This window comes from Phaenicophaeus curvirostris, chromosome 2 (assembly GCF_032191515.1).
Source record: "Phaenicophaeus curvirostris isolate KB17595 chromosome 2, BPBGC_Pcur_1.0, whole genome shotgun sequence".
NCBI lineage: Eukaryota > Metazoa > Chordata > Aves > Cuculiformes > Cuculidae > Phaenicophaeus > Phaenicophaeus curvirostris.
Window position 1 is genome coordinate 57,731,488 of NC_091393.1, and position 23,269 is coordinate 57,754,756.

Below are 23,269 nucleotides of genomic sequence, written 5' to 3' on the forward strand. Positions count from 1 at the left end.
TGAAGAAGGAGGGGTAGGAGGTGCTCCAGGTGCAAGAGCAGAAATTCTCCTGCAGCCCATGGTGAAGACCATGGTGAAGCAGGCTATCCCCCTGCAGCCCATGGAGGTTAACAGTGGAGCAAATACCCAGCTGTAGCCCATGGAGGACCCCATGCCAGAACAGGTGGATGCATGAAAGAGGCTGTGATCCTGTGGGAAGCCTAGGCTCCTGGTAGTACCTTTGGCCCTATGGTGGACCCATATTGTAGCAGTCTGTTCCTGAAGGACTGCACTCCATGGAAAGGACCCATACTGGAGCAGTTTGCAAAGATCTATAGCCTGTGGGAAGGACTCGCATTGGAGAAGTTCATGGAGGATTGTCTCCTGTGGGAGGGACACCACGCTGAATCAGGGGAAGAGCATGAGGAGTCTTCCCCATGAGAAGGAAAGAGCAGCAGAGACAATATGTGATAAACTGACCACAATCCCTATTCCCCATCCCCATATGCCACTGGGGTGGAAGGAGTTACAGAATTTGGAAGTAAAGTTGAGCCTGGGAAGAAGGGAGGGGAGTGAGGAAGGTGTTTTAAGAGTCAGGCTTAATTTCTCATTATCCTATTCTGGCAATAAACTAAATTAACATTCCCAAAGTCAAGTCTGTTTTTTCCCGTAATGGTAAACGGTCCTTATTGTGACCCACAAACCGTTTGTTATATTTTCTCTCCCCTGTCCAGTTGTGGAGTGGGAATCCTAGAGCAGCTTTGGCGGGCACCTAGTGTTCAGACAGCACCAGCCCATCACAGAGACACAATCAGAATTGACAAATGCCTGGGATGGTACCAGTGAAAATAAATTGAAGGCTTTAAAACAGATTTGGCACGAAGTATCACAGTCTTACTAGTTTACTGTTAAATTTGAGGTAGATTGAGGCAGTAGATGCTGTAGGTGTAAGTATATTGCTAGATCCTAAACAGCAGTTAAGGACACAAAGGCACAATGTTTATTGTTACAATTCAGACAGACCACTAAGGTGGACGTTTGTTCCCACAAAAGTGAACAGTTAACAATAGTTTCTGGGACAGTTAAAAGCAACTAGATTATTAGGAGTTTGGTGTCTTTACGCTGAAATTTTTTGATGGAACCTGTAAGGTTTGCCAAATAGGAAAGAGGACTTAATACAGTGGGAAAAAGGAAATGGTCATGTTTAATTTTGTGGCTGTAAAAGGTGCCTGGGTTATAGGGAAGGCTTTTAAGTTTAAGAATAATATTGAGGACTGCAGTGGAAGAGCACTGGCCAGGCAGTACTAGGATAAGGGATCATTTTTGCAAAGGAAACTAGTTTATAGTTAATTCCTTAGGAGGCTTAGGGTGATGCTTAAAACTAAATGTAGGGTTACAGCAATGGCCCAGCAGAAGTACTTCTTCAAATCCTGCAATCCCAAGTCATGACAGTAAACATAACAACTCCTTTGCTCCTGAGCTTAACCTCAAACCTTATGGTACCTACAGCTCACTAGTCTCAGATCTAATGAGAATTAATTTTATCCTGTCTACAGCCCTCACTCAGTCCACAACTTGGTAGCATTCATCAATAAAAACTGCTCTTCCCTTCCCACTATGCCCAACCCTTGAGACTTTAGAGTCCCAAGTCAATCTCCAGTTCTAGTTTTTTATCTCAATCTTGCAGGATCCAGCAATAAATCCAGTTTTTCAGCCTTTCTGGTTTGCTCTCAATGATAACCCTAATCTGAACTAAGCTTTTTGAGGAAAGAGCAGGAAGGCAAGCTTGTCACTTTCTGTCACCTTTACCTTAATCTTGCACCCAAAAATGACAGGCACAAAATGGATAAAGGCAGAACCTGGAGAAGAAAGAGACCGAATTTTTTGAAACCTAGTATTTGGCATATCACAGTCTAAAGAACAAATTTTTTGTTGTTCCACATGGCATACAGGTCTAAAATGAGGACTCAGTACTGAAAGGCATAAAGAAGTTAAGGTTTGTCTAAAGGCAAATGTGTTGGTGGTTTCTGTTTACATTGAGGCTTAGACAACACCCAGGAACTAAATTCTCAGTGAGATATCTTGTTGGATCCTGCAGTTTCTTTATCTGGGACCGAGACTGGAATGAACACAAGCATATGGTTTGTTGTAGACGCAATATGCTGGGGTGCTTTTAGGTGTTCAAGCTTAAACTCTGGGATAAAACCCCAAAGTTCTATACTGCCCATAACACTGAACTGAAAATTTATGGTAAAAGGGTAGATATTAGATAGCCAATTATCAGACAGGTAACGGGTAACTCAACTGGAAGGTTGAGCAAAGCGAAGATCAAAATATACTGCTTTGATCCACAAAGGCAGCAGTGCTACAGCAAGGGCTGGTGCCAGCAGCAATACATGGAGACAGCCAGAACTCCTCTAGATTTGGTTATGTCTGGAAAAGTGGTGGTGTATCATTTACAAGTTCAATGAGAATCAGTGAAAATGAGCTACAGCACTCTTAAAAATACATTTGGCAGTACATACTCTTCAGTGTGTCATCACCCCTGAACAGAGAAAACAAGCACTCATCTTTTGAAGCAGGATTTCTTTTGACTCATTGAAAGGCCTTCATCCTGTTCCCAGAACTTGACCTAAATAAAGTTACCACTCCTCTGTTTCTGTCCTTAAATGCTTCTGGAATGGGTGCATTCAGACAAGGACTGCCCTGTAAATTGTTGGATTGCATTTTCTTTCTCAGCCATTCTGTGCAAGCCCTAAACATTGCCACATGCAGGAGTTGCCAAATTACAGCCAGAAGGGCAAAACAAGAACACGTGCAGAGGAAACTACAGAATTTTTTTAAAAAAGATTTCTAACCTCCCCTGATATTGCACATTTCTTGTCTCACCACATTTTGGTGCCTGTCTGCAGAGAAGATACACACATTATGGACACTGAAGCGTTATTCAAATTACCTATTTGTAATGCTGCACGTACGGCAGTTATTTAATGATGTGTTTGCCACACTAAATTAAGTCTGGGCTCTCACAAGTTGTTGCAGTAGCTTCATTAAATGAAGTAATGATACTTGCTTAGTAAAGTCAGTATAGATAATGTGTAGCCTGTTGCAATCTGGAAACCTAGTATTTATCTACAGAGATCACTCTCTGTTCCAGTCCTAATTAGAATCATAAAATTGTTAAGGTTGGAAAAGACTTCTACGATCACCAAGTCCAACCATCGACACACCACCAACGTGCCTACTAAACCATGTCCCAAAGCAGCACGCCTCCATGTTTTCTGAACACCTCCAGGGATGGACATTCCATCACTTCCCTGGGCAGTTTGTCCCAATGCTTCAGCACTCTTAAGAATTTTTCCAAATATCCAATCTAAATCTCCCCTGGTGCAACTTGAGACCATTTCCTCTCATCCTATCATTTGTTACTTGGGAGAGGAGACCAGCATCCACCTTGCTATAACCAACTTTCAAGGAGTTGTGATAAGGTCTCCCCTCAGCCTCCTCTTCTCCAGGGTAAACAATCTCAGTTCATAGAATCACAGAATCTCTAGGTTGGAAAAGGCCTCTTAGATCATCAAGTCCAACCATTCCTATCAAACACTAAACCACTTCCCTGAGCACCTCATCTAACGGTCTTTTAAACACCTCCAGGGAAGGTGACTCAACCACCTCCTTGGGAAGCCTGTTGCAATGCGCAGGGACCCTTTCTGTGCAATTTTGTTTTCTGATGTCCAGCCTGAACCTCCCTGGTGGAGATTGAAGCCATTTCCTCTTGTCCTGTCCCCTGTCACTTGGGAGAAGAGGCCAGCACCCTCCTCTCTACAACCTCCTTTCAGGTAGTTGTAGAGAGCAATGAGGTCTCCCCTCAGCCTCCTCTTCTCCAGGCTAAACAACCCCAGCTCTCTCAGCCGTTCCTCATAAGGCCTGTTCTCCAGCCCCTTCACCAGCTTCGTTGCTCTTCTCTGGACTCGCTCCAGAGCCTCAACATCCTTCTTGTGGTGAGGGGCCCAGAACTGAACACAGGATTCGAGGAGCGGTCTCCCCCGTGCCGAGTACAGAGGGAGAATAACCTCCCTGGACCTGCTGGCCACGCCGCTTCTGATACAAGCCAAGATGCCATTGGCCTTCTTGGCCGCCTGGGCACACTGCTGGCTCATGTTCAGTCAGCTGTCAACCAACACCCCCAGGTCCCTCTCCTCCAGGCAGCTTTCTAGCTCCTCTTCCCCTAGTCCGTAGCGCCGCACGGGTCCGTCGTGTCCCAAGGGCAAAGCGCCCCAAACCGCCGTGTTTGGGCGGTTGCCCGGGGACGGGGGGGCGGTCGGAGCGGTCACGCGCCCCTCTGGCCCCGCCCCCCCCGCCGGAAGCGCGGGTGCCCGAGGCGCAGGCCGCCCGCCGCCATGCTGTTCCGTTTCGGCGTGGTGCTGCCGGCGAGGATGACGGAGGGCGGCGGGGAGCTGCTGGTGGCCGGGTCGCGGCCGGAGCTGGGTCAGTGGGACCCGCAGCGCGCCGTGCCCATGAAGCCGGCGCGCCCGACCGCCCCGCTGCCCGCCCAGGAGCCCGCGCTGTGGCTGGCGGAGGTGGCGCTGCCGGACGAGGACGCCACCAGCCCCTTCTGGTACAAATTCCTGCGGCGGCAGGGCGGCGGCCTCCTCTGGGAAGGTAACGCGCGGGCCCCGCCCCGCTTCGCCCCTCCACGAGTGCTGCGGGCGGTGCTGGGCGCCTCGGGGTAAAAAGGGTCCAGAGCTGCCGGAGGAGGCCCCGAAGTTGGTTGAGGGTTCAGAGAAGCGGCTGAAGGCGCTTAGAGAGGGCTTGGGGGAGACCTCATCGCAGTCTACAGCTTCCTCACAAGGGGAAGAGGAGGAGCAGGCGCTAAGCTCTTCTCTCTGGTGATCGATGAAAGGACCCGAGGGAATGGCAGGAAGATGTCCCCGGGGAGATTTGGGTTGGATATTAGGGAAAGGTTCTTCACAGAAGGTGGTGGAACACTGGAAGCAGTCACGGGTGCCAAGCCTGACAACATTCAAACAGCGTTTGGACAACACCAGCAGGTCCAGGGAGGTGATTCACCCCTGTACTCGGCACTGATGAGGCCGCATCTCGAGTACTGTGTTCAATTCTGGGCCCCTCATTACAAGAAGGGTGTTGAGATTCTGGAGCACATCCAGAAAAGAGCAAGAAAACTGGTGAGGGGACTGGAGTACAGGTGTTAAGAGGAATGGCTGAGGGAGCTGGGGTTGTTTAGCCTTGAGAAAAGGTGGGTGAGGTGAGACCTTATCACTTTCTACAATTCCTTGAAAGGACGTTGCAGAGAGGTGGATGCTGGTCTCTTCTGCCAAATGACAGGTGATAGGACTAGAGGGAATGGCCTCAAACTGTGCCGGGGAGGTTCAGACAGGACATTAGGAAAAAAGTTTTTGCCAAAAGGGTCATCAGACACTGGCAGAGGCTGCCCAGGGAGGTGGTTGAGTCACTATTCCTTGAGGTATTTAAAAGACTGTTAGATGAGGTAGTAAGAATATGGTTTAATGGCAGATAGGTATGGTTGGACTTGATCTTAGAGGTCTTTTCCAACTTGGTGATTCTATGAATGCTCTCAGACACGCAGTGTGAACGTTGGGGTTGCCTATTCAGGGGCAGGAGCCCGACTCGATGATCCTCGTGGGTCTCTTCTAACTCCAGTCATTCTGGGATTTGGGCCACCCCGGCTGCTGGGCACCAGGCGGGACTGGGGCAGCGGGGCCATCGGGCGCCGGACAGGAGGGGCAGCTCTGCGGGGACAGAGCAGAAGTGGGAGCTCTTGACATTGAGGGATCCCTTGCCCTGCTGGCGACTCTGACAGCTCTGGCTCTTGCCCGGTGCCCCCCAAGTGGCGTTGCTGGGGAACCGGGAGGGGCATCCCCATCAGGTGCACGGCACCCCGGCCTTGATGCTGGCGGGTGTCGTAGAGGTATGGGGATGGCCTGCGTTACGCCTGTGGCTAGAACCTCCTAGGTTGTCGTGACTAGCCATGACACAAGCACTCACTAGCAAACACAATTTTTAACTGTGTGGAGGAGAGTGAATGCAAAAGGAAGCAGCTCATCTAAGTTGGTGAATGTTCTTTGAAACAGTTACATCATTATTTTTTTTTCTTCTGTTGTCATGGTGGTTTGTTTTCTTTCCCCAGAAGTAAAGAACTCGGAATTTCCTAATTATGCATTAAGGTGTGATTTGCTTACTTTATTTCAGTAAGCTGAAATGTCATGATGGCTTTTTCAGGCTGGTAAATTTTACCATTGGAATTGCTGAAAAAAATAGGGAAAAGTCCTATCACAGCTTTTCCAGTCTTCTTGCAGTTTCAGTAGTACTTCCAGCATGATTTTCTCCTTTTCAGTGTTGTCAAATGTTGACCAACTTCAGTCAGTTTTGCTGTTCACGTATACGCAATTTAAGTATCTCAAATAAAAGAGAACACAACTACAATTGTATGCTGAGTTAAATAAAGCTCTAAATATACCTGTTGTCACCGAGGAATGGATTGGACTTGGTGAAAGGAAGATGCATTACTAGGTAGTTTGTGAATGGGTTTTTTTGGCTTGTAAAATATCTTTTATAATCTGTATACTGAGATAACACATTGTAGATCAGTTGCTCTTCACCTGTTTTAAGAATACATATCACACTAATAAACTGCCATTCTGTCGTATAGACTAAAACATGCATGTCATCATAATTATTGCATTTGTTTTTTCATCTTTGTATTAATAAGGCTACGCATTAATAGTTCATTCACAGAAGTTTACATCATGAAGCACTATTTACACAAAGTAACAGTAATTGATCTTTTAGCAGCTAAAATAAATAATATATTCTGCCTCTTTTAACCATATTTTTCTTTTGCAGGAAAAGTGAATTTATGGAATAAAAATCTTTGCGTCTGTCCAAGGAAGCAGAATTGTGTCTCTTTTGAAGGTGCCAGGTTGTACATAACGTGACGATGATATTGGCATATAAAAAGGTCCTCACCACACAGAAGTAATAGTAGTGTGTTTCAGTCTGTAGAGAGTCTGTAATTGTAAGGTGATGGCTGCTGTCTAATTTGGAAGTAATGATATCTCAAGGTATTTTTCCATACCCAGGAGTGCATTTAGTAAGTGTAGTCTATGTAATAAACACATTTTGTTTTGGCAGTGATGCGACTGATGCAGTTTTAGGATTAGCCTAGATGGGATTTTGTTCTTGTCGTTGTGAATGCTCAGGAATTTCAATTTATTGATTAGCTAGAATGACAGAAAACCAACAGGAATATCATCCAAATGCAAGGTTTTGGTTTTTTTTTAATTACTCATTCATATCAAACATTTTTTTCTATGTTGTTATTTACAAGAAAGAACTAAATTTGCTTAACCCTGAAATGTATTGTTCTTCATTTATTGCATGAAGGGAGCTTAAGGATGGTTTTCTATCCAATAATTAAACAATATCTTGCTGTCCTTTTTTATGTCTTTTGTTTTAATGATTTTTTTTGATTGTAGATTAATAAAAATTCTGTCTGTCACCTGTTTATTCTTGAAAAAATCACAGTTTGAAAACAATTACCTTTTTTAAAGAAAGAACAAATCTCTTTTGGTGATAAGTAAATGTTATGCTCTTTAGTATCTGATGTGTTTAGAATTAAAATGTGCTTTGGGAGACATAGCAGTTACAGAACATCTGCACTTTTGAAGACATGGTCATGAGGGATAGAGGAAAGTGCAGAATGATACTTGCAGAGGAAGTTTTATCAGTTGAGACATTCATCTGTAACCAGAGAAACTCCTGTCCAATTATGGATGTCAGATGCTTATGTATATTGGATGTGAAAGAATGTGTCATCTTTAAGAAAACAACTCCCAATTTTTAAATTAGTGTACTTTGTGTGAAACTTTCACTAGTAATGCATGTACTTTTTCTAAAACTAGAGCACATGTTGCATCATATGTTTGAGTATAAATGTAGTTCATCCTCGCAGTCATTCCAATGCAATGGGGAAACAGATAAAGTGAGGATATTTCTTTCCATGGGCTATGAGAGTCAAAGTAACATGTCAGCATTCTGTGACTTTTGGGTTCTGCCAGGTGGTCTGGTATGAAGCCTTCAGATAAAGCTTGGCCTGCAGGAGGGTTATTGGTTTGTTGCTTGTGTCAGGAGGTACCTAGTTCTCTCTAGGAGAATGAGGAGGGAGAGGAGACTCTTGTGTTCCTGAAGGGTCAGATGCTTACCTTTGCTGTCCCAGGGTCTGTCACTTAAAGCCATTGGGCTCTTCTGGCTCAAATCATGTGATTTCTGTATGTGCTGTGGCCCAAGTTAAGTTTCTTCAGGGACAGTACTTTGCTTACTAGCAGTGAGGTCAGCTGACAGACCTGTTATCCAGAGGGGGTTTTAACTCTGTATTTATGGAAAAATGGGTTGATTATATTGAGCTTCAGAACCTGGAAATAGGTTTACCCATTAGGACAAAAAAAAAAAAAAAGTGTTTAACTCTCTCATCCCCTTCCCAACTGCATTTTACATGCCTTTCTGTGTACTTCAGTTTTGATGCAGATTCTTCAGACTGGCTTTATTGATGTCTCTCTTTCAGCTTGGAAAGTGAAAGTGTATTTTGCTTACTGTTAAAATGAAATAAATACAAGACAAAACTTACTCTTGAATTTATTTTTGTGAATTTGTGCTTGAACACTCACCTATGCCTTCTTTTCCCCTTTACTCTGATCTAAGTAAACGGTAGGTACTATACAAGATATGTGTTCCATAAAAGGACAGAAGAGTTACTAAGGGTATGCCCTCAGCTGTATTTTGAAATGATGGAATACAGTCTGTTGACACCTTACATTTTAAGAAGGGGAAAAAAGTATATATAAAAAGTATAAGCTTATATTCTAAAATGTTGGTCCATTTTCACATATTATTTAGTTTGATGTAGTTGGTGCTTGAAGCTTGACAGATAAGACTATTGTCAGTTACAGCTGATCAACCTACATTCCAGCCATTTGTGGGAGTGAGAGATTTATTCCTGCCAAAAAAAAAAAATCCCTGAAAAAAACAGCTGTAGTTTTGGGGAGGGAGGAGGAAAAGGAGATTCTTGTTTGCACTTGCCTGCTGCAGTTGTTCTTCGGTTTCTTTGGAGCCCAAAACAAACAATACAACATATTTGGATTTAGAAACAGTAGGGTACACAGCCGGTGGCTTGCTATGTTGGCCATCCAACATATCCAGTTCATACTTCTGTGAGCTTTTTAGTTACAGTTTAAGCTGGCTGTCAGGCAACGTTCAAAAAGCATGGTACGTTTGTGGAGGGTTTCATAATATTGTAATATAATTAATGAAAACATCAGAAGTAAGATCTGCCTGTAACTTTCAGGGGTCAAGCACTTGATTGGCTGAAACTACTAGTGACAGTAAGGCACATTAAAATTTCATTTCTAAGGTGATTGTGTGTAAAAGCCTAGAACAATCTCACTTCTTGCCCTCAACTCCATGGACCAAAATGAGTATAATTTCTTATTTTAATACAGGAGATTAGTCGAAGGCTGCATGGGAAGTTAATACTGAGTTGCCACTTGAGTTGGAGAGATTGTAACAGAATAAAAAGCATTTGGGGCTAAGCCATAGCAGTATAAATTGAAGTAAAAATTCTAGAGGCCATTGTGGAGAGGTATAGTTGCATGCAACATTATTTTTCTATAACTGAGATGCATCTCTTTTTCTTTCCCAAAGCTAATCTACAGATGTCCAAATGAGATAGCAGTTCTATTTTAAAAAAGAAAAAAAAAGAAAAGTAACTTGGAGAGATCAACATTTTTCTTCATACCTTTTAATGCAGATACTGTATGTAGTGTTGTTTCCACTGGGTGTCGCCATTTTACTTGTGTATAGCTAGTGACTGCCTAGTTTCTTGCAGCTACTTGCACATTTTGTCAGTATTGAGTTTTAACCTATTCTGCTTTTTAAAATAATCCAGAGTGTTACCTGCTTTCTCAGTCTCAGTCTTGTTCTTAAGTGGGTAGTTACCCGGAAGAAACATAAAGTGCAGTTGAATGTTGACAGTCAAATAATTGTGCATAATATGCATTTTGGTTGTGCAAGGCTATTGCTCTGGACATTACTAAATGTCTTAACACATCTCAGATATGTGAAAACTTTATAAGTAAAGCAGATATATTTGAAATCTATTATCCAGTACCTCTTCAATGAATGGAGAGAAACTTCTGTTTACAAATTACAACAGCTCCTGGTATTTTGTTGTCAAACCCCCCTCCTCCCAAGACATACACTTAGTGTGGATTATGGTGAAATTGGTAGCAAGTTTTTTGATACTTCCTACCTGTATGTGTGCATTAACAGGCAGACTACTCGAGAACAGTCAAACAGCGCAGAGTTGCCCATGAAACTACAAATTCAGAATAATAGAGATAAGTATGTACCCATGCAATGATTCCTCTGGATTTGGCAGGTGTGTGCCATTTCTTACCCTGCAGGGGTAATCAGGGCCAACTTTAACTGCTGCGAGAGCCTAATTAAAGCACTTGTGATTATAATGGTAAAATTACAATAGCTGCGTTGTTTATGCAAATATTTATTTACTGTTTTTCCCATCATCCACTTCACTTCTCACCCCTCACTTCCAAGTGACAGCTGCATGCAATAAAGGGTTAAGAACTTATTTTCAAGAGCAAGAAGCACTGAGAAGTGATAAGTAAAGAACTGGGATATACAGTACAATGCCATAGAGAATATCAAAGCAGTTAGGAAGACCATATTACATTATACATGTTGCAGCTATCAGGCATTAGTCTGTCATCTAAATTTCCTTTATTCTTATTTCCACCACCTGTCTGAGAAGAACCTCTTTTTCATATGAGATGGATTCCCTTTTAGTTACTTCTCTGGCTTAATCTACATCATTAGACTGGGCATTGGGCTGAAACCTCTTAGTACAGTGGCAGCTCTCGCTGAGGAACACCTGTGCCTAAGCAGACCTAGAGAGAGAAACAAAACATGTTTTTGAAAGTTGCCTTTGAAAAATCTTGTTTTCTCATATCTGATTAAAAAAAGAGGAAAAAAAAAAGCCTTGTTGATTGACAGCCTTGAGAGCTGGGGAGGGTGGTTTGGTAAACAATTGAGTTCTAATTTTGGCGTAATTTTTAAGAATCTATAAAAAGACTGCTCTTAGGAGCAGACTGAGAGACTAAGAAATCTTGAATTCAGCCCAGATTTTAATAGATTTAAAACTTGTTTCCTTGGTTATCTATATCAGCCCTACCAAATGAGAAGTTGAAACAGTCTGCTTGAAGTCTGGTAAAAAATAAACGTGTGATACAAATGGTTTTCTGCTTTTTTGGTATCTCTGTTGGGCTGGCAAATGCAAGGAAACGTTTCTGAAAATTAAACAAGTCATGAAGGAGGCGTTAGTGAACTGTGTGGTAAATTAAACGATATTAAGTAATACACGAAACTCAGCTGTTTTCAGAATCTAAAGGGAAGGCAGTTTACTGGAAGCAGAAGAAGTGGCATTAAAAAGCAGAATATTTCTGTTAAGCATATAAGCAAGTGTTAATACATGACATACAAAATTAAAATGTGTTACTTGGTGCTATTTGTCAGAGGTGTGAAAACAAAGGGCAGCTATTCAGGGGCCTTACTGACACTTCAGAAAGGTGTGAGTCCAGTCTAAGAGCCTGTGTGGCAGACTCAGACTGCCAAAATACCTGACCTATCTCTATTCCAGCAAGGGGAATTCTGCCTCCCATCTTTTTTTTTTTAACAATCAATAGCAATTCAGCTTTGGTGGGATTGAAAGAGATCCTATTTCAAGACAGCAGAGATTGCATTTTGTTCAAACAGTTAGGCAGCAGGGAGACTTTCATGACAGACTTTCATGTAAAGGGTAAGTAAATTTGAATATTGTAAATGTAGTCCAATTAGAATAATGTCTGATAATGACACCATGCACTAGCACACTCTCAAACATGAGAATTGCATCCAGGACAGGACTTGAAGCTTTTCTTTTTTGTAATATGGATAGAATGGATAAGGAAAGACTTAAATCCTTCATTTCAGAGATTTCTTTTCTCCCCACATTTCCTTTAGTTCCTGTTATTCTCTTACTTTTATTTTTTTTTAAAAATCTATTCCTCAACCCGCCCACCCCACCCTCTGCCTTTAGAGTGTTTATAGTGCTTATGATACTGAACTATTCCAGGGGAATTTCTAAGCATGAACTCAAGAAGTTCATTTAGCCTGTTAAGGGATCTCATTTAATATTTCAGATGTAATTACTTATAATATATAAGCATACTTAAAATTTTGACTTGGCATGTAAAGCCTTCTGATTCATGCAAAATTTACAACCAAGATTATAAGACTATGTCTTTACTCTTACTGATTTGTAGGTAGGTGATCTGAAAATTACGTGGCTGCTTGCTGTTTGGATTTGTTAGTTGCTGTTGAAGCTAATGGGCATATCTAGGGTCATTCAAATAGCCCTGTGGTTTTTCAGAGGTAGCGACAAACTGAGAAATATACTGACCTAGAAGTCTGCAAGCGGTAGGCCTTGGCATAGGGTCTGGCTAAGGCAGGGATGAGGGAGACAACACCTTGACAGCCGGTTCTGTGCCCTAGAGTTTCTACATACCTTCCCTCCCACAGTGAAAAACAGAAAAAAATTGAAACTTCCAGCAAGGTATGCAACAGGCCAGTAACTGGGAGAGCTATGGCTGAGCAGTACACCAAGTGACTTTGCTGTAAAGAGCTCTGCAGAGACAGTGAAAGAGGCAACCTTGTTTTTCTTTGTTCATTCATGTTTTTTTTTGTTCACTGCAGTTAATGGTGCTGAGAAATTTCATTGACCCAGATTTTTCTCATTATCTTCTAAGATGAAGCTGATCATTTCAGCAGTGTGGCTCATCCAGAATATTATGCAGTCGTTCTCTGTATCAGGATGAGTCTGTGCTGTTGGCAGACTGTTGGATTATACTTTTTTCATCCCTGCAGTACAGATGTAATAAAGTACCAGCTGAAAGTTTTTCTTTGTATGCTGTCACTGTATGTGGTAAGCTCAAATTTCAGAAGAGCCTCTTCTGGTCCCTGCTTATCTTCTTCCAGTCCTTGACCTTTGGATATCTTTTTCTTACTTTCTGCGTCTTCACCTCTTTTTACTTTGTTTTGTTCTTGTCTCCATCTTTTGCCAGTGCCATTTCTCAGAGATCTTTGTTTTTAATCTTATGTTTGGTTGTTTGTGCAGTTAACTTCTTTCATCTGCCATTTTGATCATCTTTCATATGCTTTAAACTAGAAGCCGTACATGCAGTTGTGCAGATTTTGAAATGCCCTGCTGTGAGGCTTGAGGTGTAAGCAGGGCTGCTGCTTGCTGTGTTCTCCAGCAGTTCCCCATCTGAATCAGTGGATTCCACTGCACAACCATCTGCAACACAGAGAGCAACAAGTGGATTGCAAAAGCAGTGAGAAACTTTATAAATTATACTAATTTTTACTTTCTCTTTCAGTTAAGCATTTTTGCTGCAAGGAGTCACAAAGGTGGAATTTAAATAAAATCGTTCTGGACCTTATTGAAACAAAAAGAGTGCTACCCTGTCAGTTAAACTAGGACCTGTATCTTGTAATAAACTTTTCCAAATTCCTTTTGTTCTTCAATTAAGATCAATTAACAGGAGGATTAGTACTGTTCAGATATCTAACTTGCCCTTATTTATGGTTAAATTTCACATATTTTCAAATGATTGTGTATTTGCTTGCAAAAAATGATTAATTAAACCAATGTTTTGCCACTTGAAACAATATGAATAAAAACAAGATGAAGAAAAATACTAATTTAGAAGTGAATTGGGCTGTAAAAACATGTTTCCTGTTGTGTATTGCCCTTTCTCAAAGGGCATTTGTGCTTGTTTTCTGCAGATGGACAAGTGAGTGGAAAACAGATGTGATTTTCTTTGCTTTACTCCTGGCTTTAGGAACAGAAAAGTGGAACTACTGTTAAAATTCTCCCCAGTCTTTAAGGCTACTTTCTTGACTATAAAAAAATCTAAAATTTCACCCAAAGAGTTGTTAATATAATACTAAAAGTGCCTGGAAACCAATCCAGTGGTCTGGTGGTGTGTGCTGTGAGCCACGTGTGAGTTCTGAGACCAGTGCTGCTGCTGTCTTGCAAATGCCAGTGAGGATGCGTGCAGCTGCTGTGTCTGAGCGGGGCATGTAAATGGGAGTTGTGGTGAGTTCCCATTCTGGAAGCCAGTGGAGTCACATGGGGTTTATTCAAAATATCTTGAAGTCTTCACACAAAGATTGGGTAAGCTTGGGAGATGAGTCAGTGTAAGGGGACAGATGTATTTACCTGTATTATTAAGGTACTGAAGGATTGCTTTTGGTGGGAATTTGCACCTCCTCTAGGGATTCTGCAGTGTGCCCACGTTCAGCACTGGTGTGTTTCAAGCTGTTTCCCTCCTAGTGGACTGAAGTCTAGGGTAACAGGGACGTTAGGTCCTGCAGCCATTCAGTCTCTGCAGGGGACTGGCCAGTAATGCACACTTTGTTGTGGGTGAAGGTGTGATGTGCACTGGTGGTCTTGAAAACGTGTTGGATTGCAGAAAATTAAATGCTGGACGTTCTCTGTGCCATGCGGGGTGCTGAGGTAGAGGCACCCTGACAGTCGTAGTTGCCTGGCACTGTCAGGGTAGCCTTCCTAGCTTGTAGATGGAACCTTTCCAAGCTTCAGGTACAGATACTAAACTTCAGTGGTAGGCCTGCAGTTTTGCAGAATGCTTTGTGCCTTTGAGAAGTGAGTAATAAAGCTGAGTTTCTGTGGGGAAGGGTTGCTGAGTCTGACTTCTTAGGAGATCACTTAGAAGATCCAAATGTGCAGTGGCTTTTCAGATAATGCAAAGATGGACTTGTAGAGGAAGTAAGTGGAGTAGAGGTTGGAGTGGGCATGAGCAGTTTCAGTCATAAGCAGACATGTCCAGGCTCTGCATACATGCAGTCTCATGGCAGTTTTCTCTGCACTGGCCTCTATCTTTTCTCTCTGGTGCCTCAGCAGAAGGCAATAGATTCCCACTGGCTTCACTTGTTGCTCTGTTTCTTGCCAGACTAACCAACCACACCACACAAACAGTCCTCGACTAGAGACAGAGCAGGGAAGTGGTGGTCTTTGATCGATGATGCTGTTGGTTCCTGCCTGTAGCTAACACCCTGCCCTGTCCTAGGCAGGGGAAAGTCCCCATGCTGTAGGGATTCAAATCCAGAAAATTCAGAAAGGATTTTGTTTGGCCTGTTGTGGAAAGGGAGGGGAGAATAAGTGTTTCACTTAGTGTGCCAGATATTTATCCTGATCCGACCCTAAAAACTTCTTTGTTCTTGGCATGAGCTCTTCCTGTACTTGTGTGAAGTCTTGGGCCAGCTCATCTGAGTCTGACAGAGTCAGGTAACCACCTGACAAAGGAGATGCAGGGAGCCTGCTCAGCCAGCAGAGATAAAGGGGCTGAGACCAAGGCATGTTTTGCCTGGATGTCCCTCAGAACATGAGGCTGATGGACCTCGCTTCAGACAGAGGAAACTCATGAGAAAAGGTTTAAAAAGGCACAGGTGTAAGGGGAAGAACTGCAGATTATCTAGTTAATGATATCTGCTCATCACCCGAGCTGTGCCTGTCTTCCTAGCCGTATACGTTCTACAAATATACAACAGAACTTGTAAGCAATGCTAATGTTTTTCTGTTGAAAACACTGTTTATGATCAGTTACCTTGAATGAAAGTTGGTTTCATTGGCTGATTTTTTTTTGGTATTAAATGACTCTGAAAGATAAAAGTTGAGAGAATTCAATCTTTAGCCCTTTTATAGCATCTCTAAATTATAGTTGAGTTCTACGTTACTCCTCCAAACTTGTCACCTGACTCTACTTCTGAAACTGTTCCCTTGTGTTGTTGTTTTATGGAAACTAAGGTATTTTGGGTTTCCTGTAACAAACTGTGCTAGAAGAAGCATCATGTGAACTGAGAACAATTTTCTCTTTTTCTGAATCTTACTTGTTTAATGCATCTTGTGAAGCAAACTGCGGTGAGAAGCACTTGTGTATCGTTTGGATATTGTCTGGGTAGTGAGATCCTGATCATTTGTAGTAATTGCCTTCCTTCACAACTGTTGAAAGGAGAACAGAACATTCAGCTTCCTTAACAGCTTGGTATGGTCATACTGTTCTCTAAATCAGTATTTCTTGGAGATGGAAGCACTGTCCCCTTTCTGTCTGAGATACTATCACTGCATTTGTTGAAGGTGAGGTGTAGTGGTGCAGAAAAATCAACGGTGATAAATAACAATTAGGCAAGGAAGCTTTTCAGAATGAGATTTGACAAAACCTGTTTTAGGGAGCAAATGAAACAAACATTTCATAGCAATTGACTCTTGGCCCCGCATTCATCTGTGGTGTCAGGCTAGGTAAGAGAATGAATGGTGGAAAGTTTACAAGGCAAGGAGGTTACTGCCATTTAAGAAGGCAGATGATAGAAAGAGAAAAAGAGCCAAGAACTAAAGCCGGGGAAGAGGATGGGCAGTAAAACTGCCGAATAACAAGAGGACATGCACCTCAAACAGCAGCAGTTGTAAACAGGAAAGCAGGAGGTATGCAATTGACTTGGCAGTGTTAGGTTAAGGGTTGGACTTGGTGATCTTAAAAGTCTTTTCCAACTTAAACAATTTTATGATTCTATAAGACCATAAAGGTGAAGAAGAGCAAGGCTTTGTTGTCTTGCAAAGACTTTTCTGAATACGTGAAGTCAACTAAGGGTCATAAACATCCATAGGTTTAGTTACACTATTGTATTTGTTGATGTATGCTGCTGTCTTCAGATGTTGTTTAAAAGTGGTAAGAAGGTGTGGAAATGTGAGATAAAAACGTAAGATTTGTAGCTTCAGGAGCTATACACTGATCTTGCTCACTATTTATCAAAAGCTGTCTCATACTGTTGTGTATGATACACAATGGTTCAGCAATATAGAAAGAGAAAATCATTTTATGCTTAGAATGTTTTTTTGGTAAATAATATTTCACAATTATGGTAGTGCTGCATGTCATCTGGAAATAATAAGATTGTTTGAGCTTTTCTATTAAATGTTAGTGTTACTTTCTAATCATTGCATTAATACATCTCCCCAATTGCTCTTGCTTTAGCAAATTCCCCTGAATGTGCTTGGAAGTTGGTATTTACTTGCAGTATAAAATTAAAGATATTCATTAGGGAATAATTTTACTGAGAAATGTTCTAAACATTATTAATAATGTATATGTGTAACAGGTTTACATTAAAAACAAGCTGTAGACTAGGTTACTTCTAATATACACAATAATTCCTACATGACAATTATTATTACAATAATTATGTAAAAATTACCAAGGTGGGGCAGGGGAAATACACATGTACTTTTGGAGGCTAGGTAACCTTTTAATTGATGACACAACGGCAAGCCGGTAGCAATGAAGACCTATTTCAGGGAGCCGAGAAGGCAGAGAAGCAAATAACGGATCTTGCCTACCCCATTTTACTTTCTGACAGCTGTCCATAGTGATGCACATCACTGTGGCCCTTCTCTGCTCCCAGAAAGAGTTCCTCATTGCTGCCAATTGCAGGTTACTGTCTGCCATCTGCTTGCTTTTCTTCTTTGGTATTTGATGCCTTTTCATGTTGGTGTTTTTCTTCTTGAATCCTTAAGGTGGTAACAACTCCAGTCTCACCAGTCCTACCTTTGTGGTTTTGCCTTTCTGATCTTACATGGCTGTACTCTGTGCTTTCTCTAAGGTCTCTCTTGTGGTTTGGCAATTTCTTTGGAAGTAAGGCTGAGGCATGGTGATGCTGCTGTGCTGCATCACAGCTAGACCTTGGGCCATAGCAAGCTGAACCCCCACCCCCTCGACAGAGGTCACCCAGCAGAAACATTAAACATGGAGGTCACATATTATCAGACATTAAATGAGGAGCTGAAATGTTATTAATTATTCTTAAAATTTTAAGTACCATGATTGATGATTTGGGCATCTTAGACAGCTTTAATACTTTTAAAAAATAATTTGCAAAAATTTAGTTTAATGCTGACTATTTACTTTGTGGTAGTGCTTCTGTTACAACTGTTTCAGATGTTAGTAATGTGTTATGAGAAATGCAGTTTGAAAGGGCAGCAAACACCACTCCTGGTCTTAAATACTCAGTTCACAGGTCCTGCAAGACTTTTGGAAAATTTTCCAAATATACAGCCCACAACTGTCTTTTCTTCTGTTCTAGGTAATGGACCCCATCATGATCGAAGTTGTGTTTATAACCAGAGCAACATAGTAGATGGAGTTTACTGCCTCCCAATAGCACACTGGATTGAAGTGTCTGGACATACTGATGAGATGAAACATACAACTGACTTCTATTTTAATATTGCAGGACATCAAGCTATCCATTACTCCAGGTAAAAGAAAAGTGCACGTCTTGGCTGGTGTCAAGTATTCAAACAGAAAATCTGTAGAGACAATGTCAGCAAAATTTGAATTTGAAGTACGTGTACAACAGTAAAGTTTAACAAAGATTCAACACCTCTTTGCAATTAAATGTCACTTTTGTCAATAAAAGAAGAGGTTCTGAGTTCAAGGAGACCAGCAGACTGTCCAGGTGTTTTAAGTTACATCATATCTGAAAAAGACTAGTGGTAATTTATGGATAAATTTATGAGTAACTGTAATTTTCAAATGCTTGTCCACATACACATGTAAATATGTATGTCTGTAATGGGCTTGGTTTGGGATTGTTTTGCTGAAGAACACACCCAAAAGAATAGCCCTAAAAGTTTAGGGGATCACATTATTACTCATGTGAGGCAGGAACTGCAACTAGGGGCAGCTCTTATAGATGACTTCTATTCCTGTGCATGCTTTTAAAAAAAATATTAAAACTTAGACAAGTCCTAAAATGTTTGTACTTCTGTGGTGTTCACTTGGGTCCACTGCCTCACCAGTGAAGCATCCTGGCCTGAATTAGGAGTCAGTAAAGCGCAGAGAAAAGAATACCCACCCTTTAGTTCTACAGATAAAGCAGAAGCTGTATTTAGAGCAGCAGCCTTAGCACTGGCGGTTAACAAAGTAGCACTGAGGAATTGGGGAACATTTGTAACTTTCCCCCTATCTCCAGTCATGGATCTGGCAGCAAGTTTGTGGATTGATAATGGATGGCAGCCCTGATACACCACGTGCAACTGGTTTTGGTTAAAGTGGTGTTGGGGATCTCAGAGAGATGTGTAATTTTTAATAAATCAAACCATGTCATACTTTCATTAGGTCTTAGCATTGCTTTGTGTGAAATTCTCCAGGTTACTATCTCGGCTACCCTAGCCTAACCATCTTGTCTCCTCTTTCTACTCTTTTGTCTCCACACTCCCACAGGGTAGGAACCAGAGTCGTCATCTTCTTGTCAGAGTTGCAGTGTATGAGGGGGAAGATTTCCTTCTCTTGATATCTTTTGGAATAGTATGGATTCATAAACACTGTTAGTGCTAGGTATACATAGGTATTTGTGTGCCTTAGTACGTTTTTGCTGAGACACCCTCAGGCTGCATATACACCTGACAGGCTGTACTGTTATCTGTATCTTAAGCATCCATTTCCAACACCCTATCAGAGAAAAGATCTTGTTTATTCCAAAGCACAGAATTGTCACTTCCGAATAATCTTTGCTTGGCAGAGGAAGTTTGTGAGAAAGAACAGCTGTCAGAAAGTGAATATCTAAGTACCAAAGGCTAACTTATCTTCCTTTCCAGAGGCAGCAGTGATCCATTTAATACTGCCTTATCTGTGTGACTATATGTTTCTAAGATAACATAAAAAACAGATATTCAACTAAAGAATTTTGGAGAAAATTTTCTGAGTTGTGTAGTCTTTTCCAGAGGAGGATTTCCTCTTCTGTTTCCCTCTTGCTCACACGTACCTTCATTGCAATGTAACCTTATATGTACATCTTCAGGATGTAATTCTTATCTCATTTCTTTGAGCTATATTAAGTGAGCATACCCATAACAGTCCTGTTGCTTTTTTTTTTTTGTGTGTGTGTGTTAAATCCTTTGAAGATATGGAGCCTTAAATGACTTCTTAATTATTAACAGTTGGGGGCAGATTCACCATTTTGCTGGTTATAACAAAGCAGCCTAAAAATAGTGGCTAATTAAGATTCTTAATTTTTTTTTTTTTGGCAGAGCAGCTGAAGTGAGCTGATGAAAATGCCTTTATTTTGTAATGGTTTTATTGAGTCAGAAGAGTACTATGGAGCTTAATACCACCAACAACAAAAAACCAAATACAAACTTATAAACTCCCCCTAAAACAGACAGAGCTAGTTCCTCCTCCTGTACAGTTAAAAGCTCAGTGTAGGATTGGATTGTAGTTCTCCAGCCAAGGTTACTTTTCCCCTCCCCGCACCATAATGGAGGCAGCAGTACTACCAGGAGCTTTATGAGCACAAATTCCAAGTCCTGTTGCCATCTGTAGGATCTTTACAGAATGGCGGCAGCTGAGAAGAAGTGATTTGTCAATGAAAACTTCTGATGTGAGACGCTGTAGGTTGCTCCGCTTAACAGGATTGCCATGTGCAAATTAGCTGTAGAGGAAAGTTTATCTCTGTCAAAATAGCCTCCCACATGAGCCCTTGGACTCATTTTACTTGTAGACTGTCTAATCACAAGAATTCGGAACAGTTGTTCTGAGCTTTGCTGCCACCTTGCTTCTTCATAAAACATGTGCTTAAACTTTAAATGGGTTGCAGAAGGATGAGAAGGGCTTGCTTCCTGCTGTTGCCAAAAATCATGTCTGAATTATGCTGGGCTGATGGCAGTGCTTTGGGAAATCAGATTGTTCTCATTTTGTATAGATGTATTCACTCATAAATGAGTGATTCACTCATAAATGAGTATGTACTCACTCATAAATGAGTGAATGAATTCATGTTTAAGCTTAGATTCAAAGAACTCACTTTCTGTTTGTCATTCAGGTTGGAGAGTATATGATGCATTGTTTAAGAACAGCAGAATTTGAATTCATTTTTTTTTACATGTGAAATGGAGCTTACCTGCAGCCATGGAGTCATGAGCGATACCTCCATGGCATTAGTTTTCACTTGTTCTGGACATGTAATGACTCATATCACCAAAATCTGATTCATGAAAAAGTAATAGTCCCTTTCTCTTTTGTATTAGGTATTACTGTAATAAGATGCCTTCAAATTGAAGGAAAGTTCACTTATGACACAGTAATTTTCCAAAGCAAATTAGGGTTATTAAAGTCTTTTCTGGGAGAAGATGACTTCAGAAAATTTGTAAATTTGGGGCACATTAGCCATGTTTCAGTTCTGTTTGTGAAAGGTGGAACTCCTAACTCATAGGAGTTATATATCTTAGTATTTATATAAAAACCTTTGCAATTCTCAGAAGAAAGGCTTTGTGTAAGAGCAAGAAAGGGACTGACACTGGAAATTACAAGATCCTTAAATAATGCGTTGGAGACAGTGATGCTTGATGGTAGAATTAGATGCTATATCTAGAGGAAAAGTTGTCTTGTTACAGCTTTCTGTTTTCAAACTCATTTTAGGTCCCTGAATCCACTCCTGATAAGTAATGAATTCCTGTAGATTTTGCCTACTCATTCAAATATGATTCATGAACACCACCTCTTCATTTTAGGACACATTTTTTGATACCATCTATGGTGTCTGGTTTTTAATAATATGTGTTTACAATCTGCTGTTTTCAGAACTGTAATTTTATTCATTATGTGTGCTTTTTGTGGGTCATATCTCGTAAATCTGATGAAGACAAATATTTTTACATGCTTTGCATGTAAAATGCAGCTGAATTGGATTCTGTGAGTGAATTCCTCAGACAACAATGATAGCTAATCTCTAAATGATATGATTTTTATGGTTGCTAAACATTTAAGAGGAAAATACACAATCAGCTTTAAATATAAAAGAATTTAATGGGGAACCCAATAAATGACAGTAGCCATGGGTGCTGACAACAATTTTTTGACATACAATTGTTATAGTAGCTTCTTTTGCACTTTAATGTTAAGGCCCTTAAATGTGAATATTTCATGATTATGGAGCAAGTGGGATGTTCCTGTAACTGGACTTAATCCAAGAAACTGTAAAGTTGATTAATGTGTTACTATCATCAGTATATACGTCTCTATTTTTTTCCATAAAACAAAATAAAGGAAAAGATAAAAGAAAATAAATCTTTTGTCCTTGGAAGTACAGTTGTTGTTTATTTGTTTCTTGATGGTTGCAAATTAAACTTAATTTATTTACAACTGCTTTCTAGCTTGTTGGCAAGACAGTTTCCTTTGGTAAAGTAGGTTATAACCTAAGTTAAATGGGGATAATCAGGAAAGTCACATGAAATGTGTGCTCCTGATTCATACTAAAATGTTAATGTAGATAGGTGAGTGGATGAGCAATGATCCAGGATGAAATACAGATGCTTCTTGTTTACTTTCTTGAGGCACTGAAGCAGTATTATGCCAATGAACACTGAGTTTCCTTTTATTTGTAGTAGTTGTCTCGTGAAGAAAATGAGCATTTACTTGATTGACATACATCCTTCACTGGGGTGGAAAACAAGGAGCTGGTTGAGTGTATTTTTGTGTGAGAATCACTGGAAAAGGGAAATAATGTAACTTCTGTTAACTTGTTTGGGTCTTACAAGGTGCAGTTATTGCTATTTGAATGTTAGAACACTGCTGGGATTGATGAGTGTAAAGATATATGTAAAGGCATGTGTGATAAGGCTCAGCTTGAGATTAAGATGACTAAATTTGTATGTCTATATATGGCAATTAAACACACTGGTGACTAGAAGTCTGCTTTCAAGTCAATTGAATTGGATTGGTCTTCAAACTTCACTGATGATGCTCATGAGACCTATTGTTGATTTGTAGTGAGATATTAAACATTCTGTTTGCTTGAATGTTGATGTCTAGTGTCATTTGAGATGCTCTGGAGTTTATTGCCTGTCATCCAGTTCCTGCATGACCAGAATATGGTACACATTTGTAGATAACCATGTCTAGGTGCCTTTATCTTGATCTTGTCTCCCATACCTAGCCTATATTAAAATATAATGTCCATCTCAGTTCAGTATGAAGGCAGAATTACCTTTGAATTATGCGGCTGGAAAAAATACAAGAGAGAAGGGAGTTATTTATTTTTTCTCTTTAACTTCTTTTCTGATTTACTG

General features: G+C 40.9%; 1 protein-coding gene across 1 annotated transcript in view; it reads left to right on the forward strand.

Annotated features, from left to right (window-relative positions):
* Positions 1-4,360: 4,360 nt before the first annotated feature.
* The window catches only part of EPM2A (EPM2A glucan phosphatase, laforin), a 41,123-nt gene continuing 22,214 nt past the window's right edge, over positions 4,361-23,269 (forward strand). The window contains exons 1-2 of the mRNA XM_069852177.1: positions 4,361-4,641; positions 18,286-18,460. Coding sequence (XP_069708278.1) covers positions 4,380-4,641; positions 18,286-18,460 — 437 coding nt within the window. The 5' untranslated portion in view covers positions 4,361-4,379. The remainder of the gene's footprint in view (positions 4,642-18,285; positions 18,461-23,269) is intronic.